At 40.1% G+C, this 23,161-nt stretch overlaps 1 protein-coding gene across 1 annotated transcript in view; it reads right to left on the bottom strand.

Moving 5' to 3' along the window:
• Window positions 1–244: 244 nt before the first annotated feature.
• Lvrn (laeverin) overlaps window positions 245–23,161 on the bottom strand; it is a 62,193-nt gene continuing 39,276 nt past the window's right edge. The window contains exons 13-20 of the mRNA XM_036204991.1: window positions 22,337–22,392; window positions 19,997–20,150; window positions 18,608–18,702; window positions 15,927–16,034; window positions 14,786–14,953; window positions 14,423–14,560; window positions 7,000–7,075; window positions 245–916 (exon numbers count right to left, since the gene is read on the bottom strand). Of these exons, the coding sequence (XP_036060884.1) occupies window positions 776–916; window positions 7,000–7,075; window positions 14,423–14,560; window positions 14,786–14,953; window positions 15,927–16,034; window positions 18,608–18,702; window positions 19,997–20,150; window positions 22,337–22,392 (936 nt within the window). The 3' untranslated portion in view covers window positions 245–775. The remainder of the gene's footprint in view (window positions 917–6,999; window positions 7,076–14,422; window positions 14,561–14,785; window positions 14,954–15,926; window positions 16,035–18,607; window positions 18,703–19,996; window positions 20,151–22,336; window positions 22,393–23,161) is intronic.

The following is a 23,161-nucleotide window of genomic DNA, read 5'->3' as shown; positions in this document are numbered from 1 at the left end:
CACCACACACACACACACACACACACACACACACACACACACACACACACGTCCCAAGTGATCCTGAGGGCGATTTGCATATTCTAAAATCATTCCTCCTTTTGTGACATCATCTAACAGAATAACAGTCAAGTAGGAGTCAATGTAGGTGCTTCAGGAGAGAGCTGTGAGGAAAGGAGACTTTTTTTCTTTTTTTCTTTTTTTTTTTTTTTTTGCTTTTGGGGCATTTGATATGTCTCCTGAAATTGTCCATGTCCACACCTACTTTTCAGTCTTGACTAGACTCTGCTTTCTTTGGTTGCGTTGTCTCCTAGTGATCTCATTTATCTCTGGCTTGTCTTTCTTTACACTGCAATGTTGTGTTCCCATCATTCTTTTGTTTTTAAACTAAATAACTCATAGAGTTAATCTAAGTCTGGAATTCCATCTGAATAGAATCTGCACTACGATAATTCCACTGATTTAATGCTCCACTAGCCTTCACATCAAAATAACTGAGACTTTTTCAGGTCAATCTTGTTTTGTTTTTTGTTTTTTGTTTTTGCAAGGCACTTAAATTTGGTGACTTTATTTCTCAATGGGAAGTGAACATAATCCTCAGCAATCACTGATCCTTGGGGTAAGGTGTGTAAACAGGAAAGCCATGACTAAGGAGAAAAAACATAACCGAAATAAAAGAAGCCATGCAGCTCTCCAGAGTCACTAAATATGGAAGGCAGAACTGTGAGCCAACACAATTATAAAACTCATGAAGCATGCTGCAGGTGGCCACAAATTATGTGTTTTTCCAAAGCCACTCAGCCATCCTGGCAATCCTCTTCTTGTTTTTCAGATTCTCCGTCTTCATTGCCTGTAATTTGGCATGAGCCGCAATCCTCTGGTGCTCCTCCAACACATTTCCCAGGAACCACTGCAACTAGAAGGATAGAGATAATTGATCAGTAACACCAAACTTTCACTGACACAAAATAAACCAGTTTGTGGAAAAAACCAAAACGCCTTTGCAAAGAGGCAGTGATGCTTGGAAGGAATAGTGATGTGTAGACCTCCATCATGTATCCCCGAGGAGGCTGTGACTGAAACAGTGTGATTAACACCAAACTGACCCAGAAGGATGAAATGTCAGCTGCAATGTCCATGAAGTAAGAACTTGATCTTGTTAATTTCTTTATTTCCAAAAGCTCTCAACAAATAGTTATGGAATACATATTGGATATTGCACAAGATTTGTGACCAGCAACACAGAGAGATCCTTTTGTATTTCAAAGGAACTTGGCAGCTTCCAGAGGTCAATCTTGATGCATCTTACATCTGTCTTTACAGATGTTGCCCTTCATTTCTGCATGTTTTAGTCAAATTGGCACTGTTCATAGATAGCAACATCTTTTATTTATCTGAACAAATAAACAATTCAGTAAAGTTTTAGAAAATTAATATGCAAACACGGGTACTGATGGGCTAGGAAAATAGCTCAGTTGGCAAAATGCTTCCCATGTAAGCACAAGAATGTGAGTTTAATTGGAGCATGGTAGCATGCTTGTAGATGTGATTCAAGGGGCCAGGCTCTGTCCCAAGCCAGCTGCTGAACTTGGCAATGTTATCCACGTGGATCTGGGTTTAGAGTCATGAAGGATACACATGCAAGGAGTTATGGAATCTTCCTCTGTAGTTAAGGAAGGCTACTGAGGTCAAACAATGTGTGGCTGGGCAGTCCCTGCATGAAGGCTCTGAGAAGGCAAGACACACTGAGAGCCCATTGTGTGAAGCTGTGGAAGTAAAGCCTAGACTGCCTTGGAGACCCCTAGAGGTGCCAAAGCCAAAGAGACCTTCAGACATGGAGTGGAACTAGCCCAAGAAAGAAGTGTGTTGTAGGTAGCAAAGCTGGAAGGGCAAAGCCATCTAACCCATTTGACACTGGACACTATAGAACTACAGGATTTGGAGTCTGCCCTGTTAGGTTACTGTTTTTCTTTGGTCCACTCTCTCTTCACCATGTCCTAACCCCTCCCTTCTGTAACAGTACTGCATATTCTGTGCCATTGTGTATCAGGATCATGTAGTTTGCTTCTTGATTTTACAGGACATTACAATTAAGAGAGTGCCTTGAGCCTCAGAAGACACTTTAAGCTTTGGACTTGTAAACAGTGTTGACAGGGCTGGAGAGATGGCTCAGAGGTTAAGTGCACTGGCTGTTCTTCCAGAGAGCCTGAGTTCAATTCCCAGCAGCCACATGATGGTTCACAACCATCTGTAATGAAATCTGGTGCCCTCTTCCAGCCTGCAGGGATGCAGGCAGAACACTATATGCATAATAAATAAATAAAATTTAAAAAAAAAACAGTGTTGAGACTGAGCATCAATGGGGACTTCTGAAGTTGAACTAGATGTATTTTATATTACGATATGGCCACAAGCCTATAGGAACCAGGAAGTGGAATGTGGTGGTTCAAATGAGAACGGCCTTCATAGGCTCATAAGTTTGAATGCTTGGTCCTCAGTTGATAGAACTGTTTGGAAGGGATTAGGTAGTGTGGCCTTGTTGGAGAAGGTGTGTCACTGGGGGTAGGCTTTGAGATTTCAAAAACTCATGCCATTTCCTGTTAGCTCTCTCTCTCCTTGTGGATCGAGATGTAAACTCTCAGCTACAGCTCCACTGCCATGCCTGCCTACCTGCTATCATGCTCCCTGTCATGAGGGTCACAGACTCTAACTCTCTGTAAGCAAGCTCCCAATAAAGTCTTCTATAGGCCGCCTTGGTCATGATGTCTTATTGCAGCAACAGCGAAGTAACTGAGCCAGAAGTAACAGAGGGAGTAGCTCTAGAGAGATAGACTTGTAAGAGTGGATTTGTGAAGTTTCTAGAACAGACTTCAGAATTCACCAACATCTATAGTTACTGAACACTCCTGCTGTGGGGTGTCATTCTGTATGCTGTGAATGTGTTGCTCTGATTGGTTGATAAATAAAACGCTGATTGGCCAGTAGCCAGGCAGGAAGTATAGGCAGGGCAAGCAAAGAGGAGAATTCTGGGAAGAAGAAGGCTGAGTCCAGAGTTGCCATCCAGACACAGAGGAGGCAAGATGACAAGGCAGAACTGAGAAAAGGTACCAAGCCATGTGGCTAAACAAAGATAAGAATTGTGGGTTAATTATAAGGAGCTAGTCAGTAATACGCCTGAGCTAATGGCCAAGCAGTTTAAATAATATAAGCTTCTGTGTGTTTGCTTGGGGAACACGAGTGTGAGAAATTTGTCCCAACCACCAGCCATCCAGGCAGGATATACGAAATCTTCCAACTACAGACTCCCTTAGTAATATAGAGAGCATTGAAAGCCCATTGTTAGGAAAAAGGGAATTTAGTGACTGTACATATAACTTTTGACAATTTGTGGGAAAATAAGGAAAATAATAATACTGGCTTGTTGCTCCTAGCATCTCTGGATAAATTGACAGAGGAAAGAATGAGTTTTATGATAAAAAAAATTAACCAACTTCTTGTGTCTCAGGATACCACAGTATAGGAAAAGCATGAACTCCATGGTCAAATTAACCATCTTATAGTGTCTCTGGATACAGTAGCAAGAAAAGAATGAGCTGAGTGATACAATTGACTGGCTCCAGATACACAGAACCAGTCTAAAAGTTTCTAAGCGTGCCCTGGGAGAGAATTTTCTCTCCAGCAGCCATAGAACTCAAGTTGCAGAAAATCAAACCAAAACTCTCATTGTAAGAGTGACTGAATCACAACAAAGATTCAAGTCCCAGCCTTGGAAAGTATCAGCAGTTCAAGTCAGGGCGTTGATTGGTAAGGGACAGGACCCTGTAGCATGGGATGGGACATGTGAGAGAAGTCTACTGAGGACTTTGAACCTCAGATTCTGAAGGGTTTGTCTCACCCGAGGAAGTAACCTCTCCACCCTTAGCAGAAGACGCAGCTCCATTCCCTCGTCCTGTAATATTGACCTCTCTGCCTTTGCCTGAGGAAATTAATCCTTATTGTATGCCCAACCAAGAGTAGTCTTCCCTGAAGGAGATGCCAGACAAGATAATTCTGACGTCTCTTAGGGCCCTCCAATAGTCGCCTCTATACCCATAACCAGACTTCAGGCTGAGCAAGCTCCTAGAGGGGAGATAGAAAGTGTAGTCCATGAGAAGGTACACTACACCACTAAAGAACTTCGGCATTCTGGAAACAGATACCTATTCTGGTTATGGATTTGCCTTTACTGCACATGCTGCTTCTGCCAAAACAATCATCCATGGACTTTACAGAATGCCTTATCCACCATCGTGGTATTCCACATAACATGGCTTCTGACCAAGGAGCCCATTTCACAGCTAGAGAAGTGTGGCAGTGGGTCTACATTCACAGAATTCACTCTTCTTCCCATGTTCCTCATGATCCCAAAGGAGCTGGTCTAATAGAACGATGGAATGGCCTTTTGAAGACACAGTTACAGCACAAATCCCAGAGGGCTGGGGCAGGATTCTGCAGAAGGCGGTATATGCTTTGAATCCACATCCAACACATGTTATGATTTCTCCCATAGCCAATATTCATGGGTCCAGAAACCAAGGAGTAGTCAAGGGATGAGTTTTGTTCACTATCACCCACCTGGCCCACTAGGGAAAATTTTCCTTACATTCTGCTGGCCTAGAAGTTTTGGTTCCAGATGGAAGAACACTCACTCCTGTCTGGAGATACAATAAACATTCCATTGAACTGGAAGCTTAGACTTCACCTTGGCCACTTTGGGCTTTTCTGGTGCCCTAAGCCATCAGACTAAGAAAGGAATGACAGTGTTAGGAGTCATTGACCCAGACTACTAAGTGGAAATTGGATTCTGTACAGTGGAGGTGAGGAAGATTATGTCTGGAGTGTGAGAGATCCTTTTAGGGCAGTGGTTCTCAACCTTCCTAATGCTGTGACCCTTTAATACAGTTCTCTATGTTGTGGTATCCTGGGTGGTTTTGTGTGTCAACTGGACACAAGCTACAGTCATCAGAGGAAAGAATCTCAGCTGAGGAAATGCCTCCTTGAGATCCAGCTGTAAGGCATTTTCTCATTGAGTGATCGATGGGAGAGGGCCCAGCCCATGGTGGATGGTGCCAACCCTGGGCTACTGGTCCTAGGTTCTATAAGAAGGTGGGCAGAGAAAGCCATGAGGAGCAAGCCAGTAAGGAAGTCCCCTCCATGGCCTCTGCATCAGCTCCTGCCTCCGGGATCCTGCCCCGTTTCAGTTCCTGTCATGACTTCCTTCAGTGATGAACAACAATGCTGAAAGTGTAAGCTAAATAAACTCTTTCCCCCGCAACTTGTCTTTTGGCCACGGTGTTTTCATCCCAGCAATAGAAACCCTAAGACATGTGGTGATCCCCAACAATAAAATTACTTCATTGCTATTTTATAACTGTTGTTTGCTACTATTATGAATCATAATATAAATACCTGATATGAAGGTTATCTGACATGTGGCCCCCCAAAATGTCTCAACCCACAGGTTGAAAACTGCTACTTTAGGGCATCTCTTGATGTTATCATCTTATGATTAAAGTAAAAAGAAAAATATAGTAAACCTATCCAGGCAGGATGACAAAGGGCCCAGACCCTTCAGGAATGAATGTATGGATCACTCCTCCAGGAAAAGAGCCAAGACCTGCTGAGGGGCTTGCTGAGGGTAGAGGAAATACAGAATGGGTGGTAGAGGACGGTAGTTGTTATAAATACCAGCTAAGACCATGTGACCAGTTGCAGAAAAAACAAATTATAATTGGCTTGAGTGTTTCTGTCCTATTTTGGTAAGAATGTATTGTGCGTGTGATATTTTTCTTTCCTCTATATTTTTATCGTATAATATAATATCAATTGAGGTAATATCAGTGGTTATCATATTTAAGTTATAAGACATTAAAAGAATGTCCCTCAAGTGACATTGCCACCTACTCTCAAATATATAATACATGTGGCTGTACATGGGATAGTTATATCATATTAGGCACAGTTATGACTTGGCTATTGCTTTTACATAGAAATTAAGCATGACAAGCCTGGCGGCGGCGGTGGCGCACGCCTTTAATCCCAGCACTCGGGAGGCAGAGCCAGGCAGATCTCTGTGAGTTCAACGTCAGCCTGGGCTACACAGCGAGATCCAGGATAGGCACCAAAACTACACAGAGAAACCCTGTCTCAAATTAAATAAATAAATAAAATAAAAAAAGAAAGATAGATAGAAATTAAGCTTGACAAAGGAGATACTGTGTGTCCACTTGACAAAACATGAACTCATAGTGGCTAATCTTGGTTGTCAACCCGACTACAGCTGGAATTAACTGAAACCCAAGCAGCTGGGCACTCCTTATAAAGGATTTTTCGTGGTTGAATTATTTGAGGTGGAAAGATCCACCCTAAATGTGGGCCACACCTTCTGGTGGCCGGCCACATAAAAGGACACAGAAGAAGGAACACTTTGCCTTTTGCTTACTTGCTCTCACTCGCATTGGCAAGTCCATCATCCTGTTCCTGAGGCATTCCTTCCCTGGTGTTAGAACCTGCTTCTTCAGGATTCCAACACCGACTGCAACTGGCAGCTGTCTTGGGCTTTCTTGGGACTCCAGCACTAGAGGGGGACTACTGAGACATCCAGTCTGTGGACTGAACAACTGTGGGGTCTTTGGCCATTCCATCAGGAGACAGCCACACAGCCACAGATGGACTACTTGGACTGTAGTGTGTAAGCCACTCTGATAAATTCCCTTTGTGTGCACGCGTGTGGGGTGTGTGTGTGTGTGTGTGTGTGTGTGTGTGTGTGTGTGTGTGTGTGTGTGTGTGAGAGAGAGAGAGAGAGAGAGAGAGAGAGAATGTAATACACCACCAATCACACTATCAAAGTGTAGAGTGAGATGATTCAAGTAAGTGCATGATTTTCCATTTCAGCGAGTCAAATTACATCAAAAGCGCTTCCCAAATATCATTGTACTCCACAATACTTTCAGGACTTACCTCCATAACCTGGAGATCTGTACTTACAGTCCTCCCTAGGACCCACACTAAAGCATCTAGTGATTGTGGTCCATACCTGCAAAGCAACAAGGTGCTGGTCAGAGGACAGCAGTACCTGGCAATAATGATGCCTGCTTCAGCAGCAGACAAATAGGATGTAGGCAGCCCCATTGAGATCACCATCACAAATTCAAGTGAAACCATGCATGAACTTGTTCAGCTTTAAGTAGGAAATCTGTTATGCAGAGAACTAGAAACACTATATACATATATACTGTTTTGTGCAACAAAATTTTCAGTTTTATTTAAATATTATTACATTTATTTAAAGCAACAATTATATACATCTATTCTACAGACAGAATTCATATCCAGTGTCTCAAAGCAAGAAACTTTATAAGGGTGTAAATAAATAAGTAAATGATGTCCCTTCAGAAATGATAGGTAATATACAATAAATTTCAAAACCACAAACTAAAATGCCCCACAGTGTATTTAAAGTTATATTGTGGGGTTTTTGTTTTGTTTTGTTTCGTTTTTTTGAGTGTTCCTTTCTGTCTTCTGAGTCTCAAGATGTCCCAGTACCATAATTGCTCTAATACCATTTAGGAAACAAAAATTGTCAAGTGTTGTAAAGAAAGAACAGATACATACCACTGCAAAGTACTGTTGTAGCATGAAAAAAAAAAAAAAGGAATTTTGGATGCATTAAAAAAGAAAACAAAATTGAAATAGGATTATTATAGTTGACTGAACAAGAAATAGTCAAGTTGCTTTGGTCATTAATATGTGTAATTGATTTACTTCAAAAACTGTAATTGTGATTTTTCAAATTGTAAGGGTTATTGTAAGAGTTCGTTATCTATAGAAATCCGAGTGAGGGGAAACTAGGCTTTACCTCTTCGAGGCCTAGATGTAATGGAAAACTGAAGCTACCTGAGTGAACAGGACCCTGTGTGCAGCTCAGGTGAGCAAAGCTGGGACCGGGGGCCAGGAGAACAGCTCTTGGCTCTCTGTTTTAATTAGCCAAGTAGAGGAAAAACTCATGAGGTAACACGGGAAACAAGTTCCAGACAAAACAAAAACAAACAAACAACAACAAAAAAACTAAGTTCCAAACTGGAAGTCTGTCTCCTGAGCTAAAGATGTGACTTCTCTAGCAGACACGGGAGAAAGCCGACATCAGGAGGCAGGAGTGAGTTTTAGAGTTTACCTTGAGCAACTGGTCAATTGCAAAATGAAACTAACATGGAAGCATGACCCAAGCATCACCGAGGATCCGGGGAGATACCCGGGAGCAGGCGCTGGAGTATCTAGCTCATCTCACTCCTTAGTGCCCCACTTCAGGAACTCTTTTTGAGAAACACATGGTTTATTGTTCATGCTTGAGAGAATATTCTCTTGCAATGTTGCTGATCAAAACATATACACTATAAATGGTCTGTCCTTACCAGTTTCCAACATATTCTAATTGTTATGAAGACAAAAGCCAAGGCACGTCAATCTTCTTTACTTGTTTACTCTTTGTGAGACAGGGTCTCACTATGCGGCCCTGACTGTGCTAGAAATCGCTGTGTAGATCAGCCTGGCTGCAAACGCACAGATATATGCCTGCCTCTGCCTCCCAAGTGCTAGGATTAAAAGGCGTGTGCTACCATGCCCAGCTAGTTAGTTATCCTTAAAACAAAAAACAAAAACAAACTAGGAACACAGAGTTAACATGTGTTCATGAGTGCTTGAGATAATGAAGGAATACATCCAGGACCCTTCCATGCCCTGACTCAAGAGAAATGTATGCATGTTTGTACGTGTTATGATAATTGTTTGCTAAAAACAGAAAATATAGGCTGAAGGTGGTATTATAAAACAAATATCCACCATAAATGTTGAAAGCAACATATAGCTATTGCTTGATAAACAATAATGCTTGTAATACTGTTTATTATCTGAGTCTGTTTGAGCTAGTGACTTAATCCCTTGTAAAACTCTGTTGAAGATTTCTGTAAAGTTCCCTCATTCCTTTCCTCCCTGTGATGCCTTCTGTACTGCTCAATAAACTAGACAAAAGCCCTTTGTTAGGGATGGGCACAGACACAGACAGACAGACACACTGGGATAGAAGCAGACACATGGGCAGATTCACAAGACGGCAGTTAGGCAGGCACAGATTAAGTCTTGTCCAATAGAGAGAAGAGGTTAAAAGATACAAATAGGGAAGCAGAGGAATCAAATGCAGGCTCACTCTTAGTTAAATGACACCAAGAGGAAGGTCTTTGATTTCTTTCCTTAATACAACACCGATGTGTTATTGGAAACTCTGAGTTTGTCCTTAACACATTCATACCAACTGCACTTTTAGATTAGTAGGGAAACCTTAGGATTTATCAGACACAATAGCTGCCATTCCACAGAGGACAAAGCCAAGCCCTGATGTCAGTTTGTAGACAGATGCTAGACTCGTGATGTTCCATTCGCAGTTTGAGATGACAGAGCTGGAAACCATTGTCTCTCATAGCTCTCTTTCCACTGGGACAACTGGTCTACTAGCGAATGTATACTTTACTGGCATTGGTATATTTATGATGAGGCTCAGAAGGGCTGTGCCTCCAAGATATTAAGTAGCTGAAATGGTAGAAAACTCTGGGTTTCTTTCTTAGAAACTTTATGATGCTAGAGGCAGGCAGAGCTCTGTGAGTTCGAGGCCAAGCTGGTCTACAGAGTGAGTTCCAGGAAAGGCACAAAGCTACACAAAGAAACCCTGTCTTGAAAAACCAAATAAATAAATAAATAAATAAATAAATAAATAAATAAATAAATAAATAAATAAGTTTATAAAAATAAAGTAATGGATTATAAAAACTTTCAAAGCTGTGCCTTTTGAATCTGCTTTGTCATGAGATTGGTGATATATTCAATCTCAGTGCATACTATAACTTCAACAAACCATAGATAGTCTGCTGTGTAAAGAGCAAAGTAAACACTCTTATGTCATTTAAGTATATATATATATTTTAAATTTGAACTTCTGCTTTCAACAACTCAAATGTTAGTTTATTCAGTCAAAACTTCTAATATAAATTAAACCATAAAAATAAGTATATCCAATATGTAAAGCAAATTTAATTGAGTATAAAATACTCTCTGTAGTAGAATGTGCAAAAAGAGTGAACTAAATTCGATTTACCATAAATTTAGCATCTTCTATGAATTTGATGTTCTCTGGAATAAAATATAAAAGTAATGAAGCCACAGTTAAAAGTTCATGCACTAATAATCCTACAAACTTTATGAAGATAATAAGACCCATTTAGAAGTTTTTTAAGGGATTCCTTATATGGTTGTATTTAATGTGCTTATATAGGTCAATTAAATCAACTGTGAAATATCAATTCTTTGGAGAGCAGAATTTAAGCCTTAGTAGGAAATTGCCAACATTTGTCTGCTCTCTAAAGGCAAGAAAAATTCTTGTGTGGAATAAAAATTACATGTGAATCCACGTCAATTAAAAGCAGCCTTTCCCAATACTAATCTGTGACCTTGAGGTAGGACACAGATTCAGTGCAGAAATAAATTGCACAACATCAGAAAAATATCATTGTATGCATTTACCCTGCACCCAGTTTCTCCTACACTTAACATTACTATGACACATGTGTCAGAAAGACTGAACCAATCATCCTTTAATTCTGAAGTGAGAAATATGTTCAGCTAGAAACAAGATTTTCCAGTCTAGCAACTTTGATGGATAAAGAAGCACCAATGTGAGGGCTACATCACAAAAGGTTGAGAGCTCTCTCCATGACCCAGGTGACACCATATATTTATGTCTGGACTTAGTGAGTTGCTTAATGCCATTTGAAGTTTTAATTTGCACTTGAGCTTTGTATGAAACAAGCTAGTCAAGGGGTTGGTTTAGATTCGTCAGTATTGCCCACTGACTTCTATACCATGATGGAGATGTTCTTTGTCTAGGCTGTCCAATACAGTCACTTTAATTTTTAAAAGTGTTAATTAATGTAAATTTAAATCTACATGTTAGCTAGTGGCTATGAGATCGAGCAAGGCAGCCTTATGTGGTTTGTTACTTGCTTGTTTGTTTGTTAGGGGCTTACATTGTAGTCCAGGCTGACTTGGAATTCATTATGTAGCTCAGCTTTGCTCTGAAGTCAATCCTCCTGCCTCAACCTCCCAAGTGCTGAGATACCCCACTCAATTCAGCTCTATACAATTTTTGAGATAGTATCAGCTGGGCCCATGTTAAACTTTGCTTGAGTCATTTGGGAAACCAGTAGAAGGTAGAGTCTTTCTACCCTATCCCAGTTTTCAAGGGGCAGGTAGGTTTGGGAGCTCCTGTGCTTATTAGCCACTCGGTGTGACTCAGAAGCACAGCCAAATGTGAGAGTCACTTCCCCAAGCTCATTTGTCCATGTGGATGATCCCAGGGGTGAGAGGTACAACCTCAATGAGCCTGGACAGTGAATCCGTGTTCTTAACATCTGTAAGTGGTATAAGTGCACAGGAACCAGACATGGTTTCACACAAAGACTGGGAGGAATCTGTGACCCTTTGCCTTCCTCAGCACACAGCTGTGTGTCAGAAGGAATGCAGACCATGACGCATGTAGTGATGACAATGTGCATCCTCAGGCAAACCATAACTTGTTCTTGGTGGGTTTGTTTGTACTTACTGTTTAATTATTAATTTGGATGGTTGTGGTTAATTGAACTCAGAGGCTCATATGTGCTGGGCAAGTGTTCTACCACTGAGCTAAACCCAGGCATTTGTATGTGTGTGTGTGTGTGTGTGTGTGTGTGTTCCTATAGGAATTCACTAGAGTTGCAAAACATGGGCTCTGAGATGGAAAAGGGAGAGAGAGACCCTTACCTCTCCATTGCCTCGAGGCCAATAAGACATGCAAAGCACCTGGCCATTGCAACCCCATAACTATAACCCTAAAAACATAGGATAAGTTCCACCTTGAAAACTTTTGGAAGAGAGGGCACACTTGGGGTCTTTGACACTATCAAGCAGGCCCAGACTCGGGAATAAAGTTTACAATCCAAAGGCAACTGGTCACCATAGTTGACTGCTATATTGACTTCTCTAGCTGGACTCCTTTTGGGACCTATGCAATCAATGTCTTAATCAGGTTTATCCAAACTAGAGTAAACTCAGTTAAATTAATAATTTAAGACCTCACTATAATCTATTGCATGCTTTGTTCAAGATCACATAGACTCTGTCAAGTTGATTATCCTAAGGGCACAGCCCCTAGATGAAGATTATATATATATATATATTCCTACATAAAAACAGTTCAGTCCACATGTTACTTGTACGTATGTTTTCGGGGCTGACAGTTTGGCATTGGACAACCGATTGGTGTGCTCTTTCCTGGGAGGACCACCTCTCCTGCTCCCAGTTTTTCTTAGTTGTCTATCTTTGTGTAGCACTGAGGCCTCGAGGGCTTTTCTTTGTCCAGTTTTTCACGTCCATTGATGTCACCTTTAACGGCCACTAGATGAGTTAGAAGGAAGTTGTGGAAGGAAAGCTAAGGACGAGCTGCGTTAAGTGACTTAAACAAGCAGAGCAAGGCCGATGATGGGTTCACAGACAAGGCAGAGTCAGATTGGTGAGACTTGAGGGCAGGGGGGCTGAGGACAATGAGCTTTTCTTGCAAGCTCAAGAGACAGAGACCAAGGAATAACCGACAGGCTCATGAGGCTCTGAAACTATACACAAAAAGAAGATGTGTGTATGAAATCCCTACTTAAAATTCAACTTCTACATTCCCAATAGATGGTTGCTATGGAAGAAGGGGATTACCTTTAATGATTAAAACTAGAAAATATAACTCATTCCCCAATATGAGGAATCTCAGAAAATGTAAGTAGAAAATTCATGAGGTCTGCTCACAGAATAAAGCAAGAGTTAGATAACCTTAAACAAAACAAAGGAAGATATTTTCATAATGTAAGTATAATATGTATGTTTCTATGATGAGCTAGAGAAATAGTTCAGTATAAACGCGTTTTCATCTAATAGCTTTAAATTTTCTAATGCAGAAAACCTGATCCCTTTTCATGTTCTAAAGGTGCTCAATAAGTATTTACAACACATCCATTACTTTGTTCTATGAGGTAGTCACACATCTATGGCCTTTGGTATTCATATTCTAGCAACCTGGGCATGGTGGGCACATGGTCACATGGCTGTAATTCTAGTATTTTGGAAGTTACATTCGAGGTTGAAGACTTGAAAGTTTTCAGCTACATAGTGAATTCAAGGGCCTGGGCTTACATAAGACCCTGTTTCAAAAGCAAACAAAAAATCTATATGTGTTTATTCTGAAGGAATAAACTTTTTGCAAGAGCTGTGTTCTAACTTTTCAGGTGCTTAGACCTTATCCATGTTTTATCTGCTAAATCTATAGTGTCTAAGCACATGCAGGGATTATTAATTTTTATCTTCTAAAAATATATGGCATATAATATTCTAGAAGCAGCAGCCATCAAGGACATGTTTTCTGACTTTTTACATGCTAATATATATTTTACTGAACAGAAGAAGACCTAGGAAGCAAGCAGATCTAATCCTAAAGGGTAAAAAATGTAAAAACTTAATAATACAGAATCCAGATAAGGAAAATCTAACCGCAGCATTCAGGTTAATATAATACTGTTTCTTAAAAGCTGTGTGATAGGCTTCATAAAATACATAAATGGATGGTGTATGCTCATACCAAAAATATTAATTACTCAAATTAGTGTTTCTTAAGAGAAATTTTTTGATGTGTATAATGGGGAAACTGGGATAGATAATAACATATGTAAATCCATTTTCATACAGAAAAACAAAATTGAGGGTAAATGATCCTTTATGTTTTCTAGTTTGTGGTGAGACAAGATACAGAAAAACCATCACTTTTTTAGTGAGTGAAAGAACCTTAGTAACACAGCCAGACTGAAGGTGAATATCTCCATAGTCAATGACTGAGGGTACCATGAGCAAGGGGAATAGCCTGTAATGTTTGGGGTGTTCATTGGAGCCCACTGACCAACACTTTAAAATAGATAACCCATACCTGGCACTGGGCCTTTTATTTGCTAGCCTGTGGTGTCTGGAAGGAGCATTGTTTCCCCTTTATAGAAAGGCCTACATCCGTGCACACACTGCCAGCACTAAGTGGATTTTTTTTAAAAAAAGCATTGAAGTGGGGGAGGGGAGAATAACGTGGGTGGGTAAAGGAAGACTCAAAGGCAAGGGGATAGGGAATGGATTTGATCAAAACACATCTTTACACACATTTGAAATTATCAAGAAATAAAAAAATAAATTATCCAAACTATATTCTCTGATCAAAATAGGAAAAAAAAAACAATTAATGATGTAAATGAAATTGAGGTCTCGGGTTCCTTCTTACCTCTGACTTACAGCTAGCCAATTGTTGATTAGAAAGTCCTTTGCCACGTACCGGCCAACTTCAGATGCTGCCACAACTTCTATTATATTTGTGTCATTAAAAGGGGACGGAGACACAGTAATGGCATACTCCATAAATCTACAAGAGTCCAGTTGTAAAATATAAACAAGCTTTAAACCCCAATAAAAAGTTCATTTTCATGGTTTTTGGTTTTTTTCTTTTTTTTTTCTTTTTTTTTTTTTTTACAAGCTCATGGTTCTAAGTTAGTAATGCACAAATGTATGTGTTTCTTTTTTCTCTCTGTTTTGGGATGTAGATCGTGTTTCTCTGGCAAGCACATGTAAGGTAAGTTGATCAACCTACCTGTTGAGTATCCATGGTTCTTTACTGCAGCTCAATGCCTGAAGAAGATGGGTCCCTTCCTCTTCCTCAGTTGTATTGATATAGAAACTTAAAAGAAAGTCCCACTCCTTATCACTTCCCAAAGCAATGCCATTGCATAAAACCACTCTTTGAATTGGATAAGGTATTCTGAAAGGCATGAACAGGAGAAGGCATTCCCCACGGTAGTTCAGGAACACAGTTATCCAAGTAGTCATATATTCAGAAGTAGGAATTTAGTGAAGTTATTTGATATCTGAACCATAAAGATTGAAGATCTAAAGAACTAAAGAGGTAACTGCTATTAGCATTATGATAAGAAAAGAACATTCATTTAGCAGATCAGTTGAGTTTTCAAAGAAGTAAGTTATAATAATGCAACATATATCAATAAGTTAGTTTGGTCTTGGGTCTCTTTATCACATTTCCTTAGAGTCCATCTGAGGTGATAAACAAAAGGCAATGAAGTCCCAAAAACCAGAGTCTCAGTTCTTAATGAAACTGCAAACTCAGATGGGTGGCGGGGCAGGACTCCCATATGTTCACAGATATAACATTACCAAACAACCCAAAAGAGCAGCCTCTTAAGATGTAAAACAAGCCCAAACCTGCCTATCTGTAAGTGCTTAGTGGGAGAATAATACAGCAGCATCCAAAAGCCATGGAAATCAACTCATTACTGAATGAGCCCTAATCTGTTAATTTAGATAATCATTTTATTTGTTTGTTTTTCAAGACAGGATTTCTCTGTTTAGTTCTTGCTATCCTGGAACTCACTTTGTAGACCTCAAACTCAGAGAGCTGCCTTTCTCTGCCTCCCAAGTGTGCTACCATCACCTAGCTTAGTCTTGGTGGATCTCTGAGTTTGAGGCCAGCCTGGTCTGCAGAGCAAGTTCTAGCGCAGCTAAGGCTGTTACACAGACAAACCCTGTCTCAAAAAACAAAACAAAACAAAAAACAAAAAAAGACAATCTGTTTTTCAGGGAAGGCTGACTGAAAAGGAATTGGGAAATTCAACCAAGGGAAAGCAAAAAAATGATCCCTCCCAAGCACACCACCACGGTAGAGAAACCAAGGGCGTTGGTATAGGAGTTGAGCAAGGGGCCTACACTGTATCTCTTACGCAGTCTCTGGATTGGCCATCCATTTTCTGAAGAGCTCTTTGGACAGCTGGAGACAGTCTTCAAGACCCAACCAACAGGCAGTTTCAACAAATTTTTCCAGAGACAGCCTTGAAGAAAAAGCCAAAGAGAAGCTGTTAATGTTGAATTATCACCTTCATTTTTTTCTGCTTTTAAGAATGTGTGTTTCACATGACAGTGAGAACTTTAAAATATCCTCTAGCAACACTGAGTTGCTTTTTAAAAATAGCTTTTCTGATGATGAATTTATTAAAGATTCAGAAAAATATTTTCAGAGGTTTTTTTTTTTAGGGACACCAGAAAAGCTCCTAACAAATAGTATTTTTTCGAAATTAGAATTAAACTATTGCCATCATTCATCCCCTTGAAGACACATGGGTGTGCTCACACTCTTCATCTGTTGTTAATTTACTCTCCCCCCTTCTACAATAATCCCTTCGTGGATTAAAAATATCCATAACGTATCTGATCTAATATGCTAAAAAATAAAATCCTTTCTCTACTCAAGAAAAGTTCCTTTCTCCCCCCAGGACAATTTACTTTCCTTGCTAAGCATCTGGTTCTTCCTCCTGTCAATTACTGTGTGTATGTCCAAAGAGGAAGAGAGGAGTTTGTTTTATTCTTACAGCTAAGCACGGGTCTACATTGCTGTTCAAAATGAGTTCAAAGAAGAGCCCCGGTCAAGAATGAACGCACGGAAGCCATGCTTTGTTGTGTGTCTTGCTACAGTCATTAAGTTTGGGGTCTGGGCAAAAGAAGCCAGATTAGAAACAAAGAAGCCAATGCCATTTTGTCCCACCCTCCATCTCAACTCAGCCTGATCTGAGGTTGTGATAAGCAGTTGGGGTGTGCATGGGTAGAGATCCCATGACAGATACTCTTAGAAATGTGTTTGTGTGTTCATTCCCTCTCCCCACCCATCCCAAACTTGGGCTAGCTGCAACAAGATGGGATTCTGTAAAAATCAGCCTTTCCCAAAAGTTGCTGGAGGAGAAACACTGGCCCAGGATGCTACCAAATGTAAGCTACTCCAGTCTGCTTTCCGAGAGCCTAGACTGTGTCTGGTTAACACATGTGCTGCACAGTTGGGTTCATTTGTGCCTTCCTGTTCATTCACACAATTTGCCCCCGACACACACACACACACACACACACACACACACTCACTCACACTGTCTACATATTCACTTATCCAATTCTATGGACTTCTAGTTGTAGCCTATGGCACTAATTTCTACTCCCTCGGCAGGATACTCCTGAGTAAGAATGATCATATTTTTGGGTAGTTTTATTTCTTCTTTGGTCTGATTGATTTAAGCTGGATGTTTCTAGAAGCTGTAGCTATAGTCATTGGCTACCGCTCACCTCCAAGTCTAGAATTCCAACACATATACCCAAACGAAGCAGAGGTACCGTAGCTTCATGCTGCCTTTCAGCTCCTTCCTAAGGCATCATGAAAATGTACTTGCTTCCCATAGGACAGTCATTCCCAGTAGTTAAGCATGATCACATACAAGTGACCCTTAAGTACTTACTGTCCACCTAGTTCATATTTGTATCATGGTACAACTCTTGCTAACAATAATACAAAGAAATGAGAGGTAGCTAGTTAGAAACTAGCAGGCTGGAAGGACATTGAGGATGAACCCCATCTCTAATCAGTTCTAAGCCCTCACCCACTGTGTCCCTGGTAACATATCAGTTATTCAGTGATGGATAAAGGAAAGGGAATTATCACAAGTGTCTCTCAATAAGATTTAAGATATCATATGAAGGGGAGGAAGATGGGGGTAGCAGGGCTTTGTGGAGGCCCACCCATTAAGAAGGTTGTTTCTTCTTCCTCCTAAAACAGGTGTATTTTTATACATTTTTTTTTCTTTAGTTCTTTTTTTATCCACTCTGTTATATGAGTTTTAGTCAGAAGGATAGGATAAGAGTTACATCTCTGGCCCTATGTAGAGATGTGACTTTATGAATTGCCAGAAAAAAAAATCCTATCTAGCAGGAGGCTTTCTGATAAAGAACATAGACTGATCATTAGCTCTTCTCGAGTGTTAGTCCAAACAGGCTGGCCATAAGGAAATGGCCCCTCAGATAAGATTTAGTTTAAAACATATGCTATCATGTAGGTTGACACAACTCTCTCGACATTGTCTATTTTAAATCCCTAAGGTTACTACATTTTTCTCTGCAAGGAACTCTGTCTTCTATACTGAGTCCTTGTCTCTCTTGTCTGACTGTGGAGCTGAGAAGTGTCCAGAGCAAAATCCTAACATCAAGTCCATTCTTCCCTTGGTGGCTTTCCCATGGCCTGCAGTTTGCTGGTGGAGAGTAGAAATTCTAAGCACAATCCTTCACCTGTAGCAGGATACACTTAAAATTTTAACCAGTAATTTAACTTTTGCAAATACAGAGTTTAAACTTCTATGTGCACACACATGTGCATTGCAGGTCAGTCAAGAACTCAAGCTATTGCTTCCTCTGAGGACACACATAGTTCACCAGGTCTGGAGTTACAATTCTCAAATAGCATACAAACTCTCTCAGTAATAGATACTAAGGTTTTAGTTATTTTTAAAAAAAGATTCTATTTCGCAAATCTGGAAGCCCATCTATTAATATAAGTTATTTTATTCAGTTATGACCACTTAAAAATACTTACAGAGCTAAATAATTGTCTTGTAATGCGGCCACATTTTCTCGAATTATAGCTGAATAAGTATTCCATATTGAGTTAAGTCTCTTCAGTAAATACTTCTATAAATCACAAAGAAAAGTTACCATTATTTCTGACACACAACACTGAATTCCCTATGTATTATTATTTATCTGAAATATATTAATAAACAACAGGCTTTTTCAGAAATGATCTTTGTTACTAAATATACTGATTTATTTTTATACTTCTGCGGGTTCGGTTGCTGCTTCACACATAAAACCACAGAGAAGGGCACAAAAGCGAGAGCCTAAAATATCAGACATTACTGTCATTTGCTATCAGCCCAAATGCTATCAACTGGTAAAAAAACATGAGGCTACAAAAGTCAGGCCGTCATTAACATTACTGAGAAACAACTAGATGCTATATTGATCCACCAAAACTCCCCGAGGCAGTACAACTGTCGGTTTCTACTGATTTGGCCAAAAGCAGTCATCAGAGGCCAGCAACCTTCCCATCATCACCCTGCCTACACTGAGTTAAGCTCCCGATATTCCTTTGGAGACGAGAAAAAGGAGCACCTGGAACCTGAGGTGTTTACAACATCACCCTCAGAATGACCCAGAAACTCACTTGCAATCACCACTCTCTGGCTTGCTTGTGGACCTTGACTGTCCAGAGGGTTGCTTCTAAGTGTCTACTCTGATCTCAGTCTTGACATCTTTCTTCCACATCCTATTGAAGAGCTACTGGTGGGGCTTTTCCGTTTTTCTAACCCCTCTTGATGGCAGCATGCCATTGTTTCATTCATAAGTGCTGATTTCCATCTTTCTCTTCCTAATATCGACAGAGACTTTGAAACTCTTTTTTTTTTTTTTTTTTCTGGAACATATTTTGTAGGTTGAAATTGCTGAACCCTTAAGACACAAACTAGGGTTATGAGAAAAGGGTTTGATAAGAAACTATTTGTTTGCCTATAAATTTCTTTGGGAAATCGTTCCTAATATATACTATTTTTCTCTAAGAAGAAGATATATAATTTCTACCACTTCTGGGCCTTCCTTCCTTCCTTCCTTCCTTCCTTCCTTCCTTCCTTCCTTTCTCTCTCTCTCTCTCTCTCTCTCTCTCTCTCTCTCTTTCTCTTTATTTCTGGATACACTGTCACTTCATCAAAAATGAAAAGCTTCTCCCTCACTCATCTCTTAGGCAAGGTCTATGGCTAATGGATTTTTCTTCTAAGAATAATCAGTTGTAGCTAAAAAGAAATAAATCACCAAACATCTGGAATAAATAGAACATTGCTTTTGGAAAGGCCTGACCCACAGATGCTGGCCAGAACAAAAGAGGCAAAGAGGGGTGATTTAAAAGCCACATAACAAAGCATGAAATTACCTTCAATAATGGGTATATAGCATAGTTGTTCACATCAGAAATAACATTCCTGTTTATCAAGTTTACCAAGACTTCAAACCACACTAGGATTTCATCTTCTTCAGCAAGGTACTTGGTTAAATCAAGTGCTGTCTCAATTTCAATATAATTGTTTCTGTTTGGTTTAAAAAAACACACACTCAAAAAACCTTGACCTGCTAAAAAGATCTTCTCTCTTCCCATATCTGCTCCATTTTCAACATCTAACTTCAACAAGATGTGTAAACCATCCAAGTAGAAGGGCAACGAAAGTCCAATGGAACTTTCTTTTATAGGTATGATGATATAATATAGAACTCAACAAATGGGGCCAGGCCTTTGTATCCACTCAGTTCACCCAAACACCCACATAAGAAGCTGTAGAAAACCCAGGCCAACTGTTGAGTTATGGAATATTGAGTATTTATTATGTGTTCTTACAACGATATACATTACAGTCAATATTATCTATTGCAAGCTATATATATAGTTATCATTCTCAGATGAATGCTCTGCCATCTTCTGGTGGGCAGAGAAACCAGCATACGACACTGCAGTTGCCTGCAGCTAAGAGCATCACTGAGGAGTTCAGCTGGTAGCTAGGAAGTCAAGGAGGGGGGTCTCAGAAAAGGTGCTGAGTACTGATAATAAGGTTACCAAAGCAAAAGCATACACATGGAAACACCCCAGGGGGAAGGGGAAGTCAGAGAAGGCCTCAAGAAAGAAACACTCAAGAAGAACACTGAAGGCCATGTGTAATTGAAAAAGGTAGAGAGGGCAGTACGGGACCAAGGAGAAGCAGTGGGGAGCACCGTGGTGGGCTGGCAAAAACAGTAGACAGGATCTTCCATGTCTAGTGAGAGGTATAGCAAGTGGATCAGGTCATTCTGTGTCCAGTGAGAGACAAAGATAACAGATCAGGTGGTTCGAACCTGAGGAGACCATTGAAAATCAGAATAAAGAGTTAAGATTTCTTGGGAAGGAAATTTAGGTTTTTAAGCAACCAAAGTAATGTGGTAGAATTGATGCCTAGAACTCCTGCTGGTGCAGTGCCGAAAGCCATAAGGGAGCTAGCTCAAAGGAACGAAAGGCTGGAAGCTAAGGAAAGAGACCGGAAGGAAGGTGATAGACACGGCTGAATGCGTAAGTGGTAGAAGTAGTGAGAACTCAGAAGGCCTTACAGGAGTGGATAGATAAGACACGCTGCGTGGGTGTCTCCGAGGTTTTAAGACAATGGGGAGAACACACACACACACACACACACACACACACACACACACACACACGACAGAGAGGGAGGGAGAGAGAAAATAATACATAGCAGAGACAACTTAGAGAAGAAAAGAACATTCAGTGGTTAAGGTAATGGATTGAAATCACTACAGGATAAACACAAGACAAGGAAGGAAGGAGGGAGAGATGTCCATTTAGAACATAATCGAGCATCCTCTGTTCTAGCATCTGAGCAAACCACTTAAGTTATCAGACCAAACGAGTCATCCCACGGAAAGAAGGAAGGCAACATAATGATGCTCACAGTGATAGGAAGAAGTGAAGTCAGAAAGTCAAGGGTTCACATCCAAGTGTCAAGAAGCCAAAAGGATGATTCTTGGAGGATGTGGCCAGCGGTGTCCAAGCCAGAGTGAATCTAGAGAGGTGTTTCAGCCAAGCATGGAGAAACAGGTATCAGAGGGAATAATCAGTAAAGAAATGGCAAATACTCACCACATATGACAGGCAAAAAGGAGGACACACTAGGTAATTTATTATATGATAAATATATGTACTAAAGAATATATAAATTAAAGAATATATATATGTATATATATATATATATATATATATATATATCCTGAAAATTTAAATCTTGGACATATTTCTGGTTAAACAGTGGCATGGCTTATCCTAAACAAATCTAGCACATACATATAAAACTTATAATTCTGCAGTATATCAAAATATAACCCAGATATCAGTCATTACCTTTCAGTAACTTCAAAATATCAGTTGTTAGTCTATTTATAGCCAACAACAATTTATGCTATAAAAGTCCACTGAGAACATGGAATTTGGTCTAATCTTAAGTTTATTTGTTTGGTTTTATTTTTATTTGTGTGTGTTTTGCTGTCTCCCAGCAATCCTCCTGCATCAGTCTCCCAGGAGCTGAGTCACAGGTTGGAGCAACCATGTCCTGCTTTGGACTCTGTTCTTCATTGGTTAAGGCCTCCGCATGCTAAAGAACCATTTCATAGTCACAAGGCTCTTATTTTTGTAAAGTGTTCAAGCTATGCCCTTTTAACAGTGAGAGCAGAAAAGACTTACTTAGACAAGGCAAAGGCATCGCTCACCAGCTGCAGCCTGTGAATGACGGGAATGGCCTGCAGAAAGACCCCCAAACATGGTCAAGAAAGGAGGCAAATATTTTCTAAACAGCAAGTTCAAGATCATCAGTGCCTAAAAATCCCTTCCTGAGATAGGTAGACAAATAGTGGCTACGAAAAACAGCCCATAATTTGCTGATTATGTATGTGGTTTTGATGAAATCCTTCTGATATCAATTATAATGATTAAACCTGGCAGAAATGTTACCAAAATACTCCCCTAAAACACACCGTGTTAGAAAATGAACCCGAAACTGACATTCAAAAACTTTGCCAAAAGAGAATGTATATATTGAATGCTATTACAATATATTTTCTTATTTTCAGGAAAGTTTTGACACAGCAGATCATAAATAAATGTTACTTAGCACCATTTTTGTAGCACTGAGGGATAATTTTAAATGGTATCTGCACTCTAAAGATTTCACTGATGTGACCCAGTGCCCCCATATTCACGGAGAGGCAGAGGCCAGTAACTACCCTAAGTCTGTAGACTTCTCTCTGATCATCCCAACACTAATAGCTTGCAAACTGCAACCTCAGCTGAGGTCCTGTGAGGTCCCCGAAGTCTCCGGTCATTCCTCCGACACCTCCCAGCACTCTCATCTGGTCCAAGGGAACTTACCTTCCCAGCATCCCACGCATTTGAGTACACCAATCCTAATCCTCTCTTTGCTAAGAGTCTCAGTTCATCATGGTAGTTGCAGCGTTTGCATTTTCTAGAAGCATTTGAACCACACTAAGTCTGTCTTACTTGGTCACCAAT

This window comes from Onychomys torridus, chromosome 13 (assembly GCF_903995425.1).
Source record: "Onychomys torridus chromosome 13, mOncTor1.1, whole genome shotgun sequence".
Lineage (NCBI taxonomy): Eukaryota > Metazoa > Chordata > Mammalia > Rodentia > Cricetidae > Onychomys > Onychomys torridus.
The sequence above is the reverse complement of the archived record's forward strand: the minus strand, read 5'-3'. Positions and strand labels throughout refer to the sequence as shown.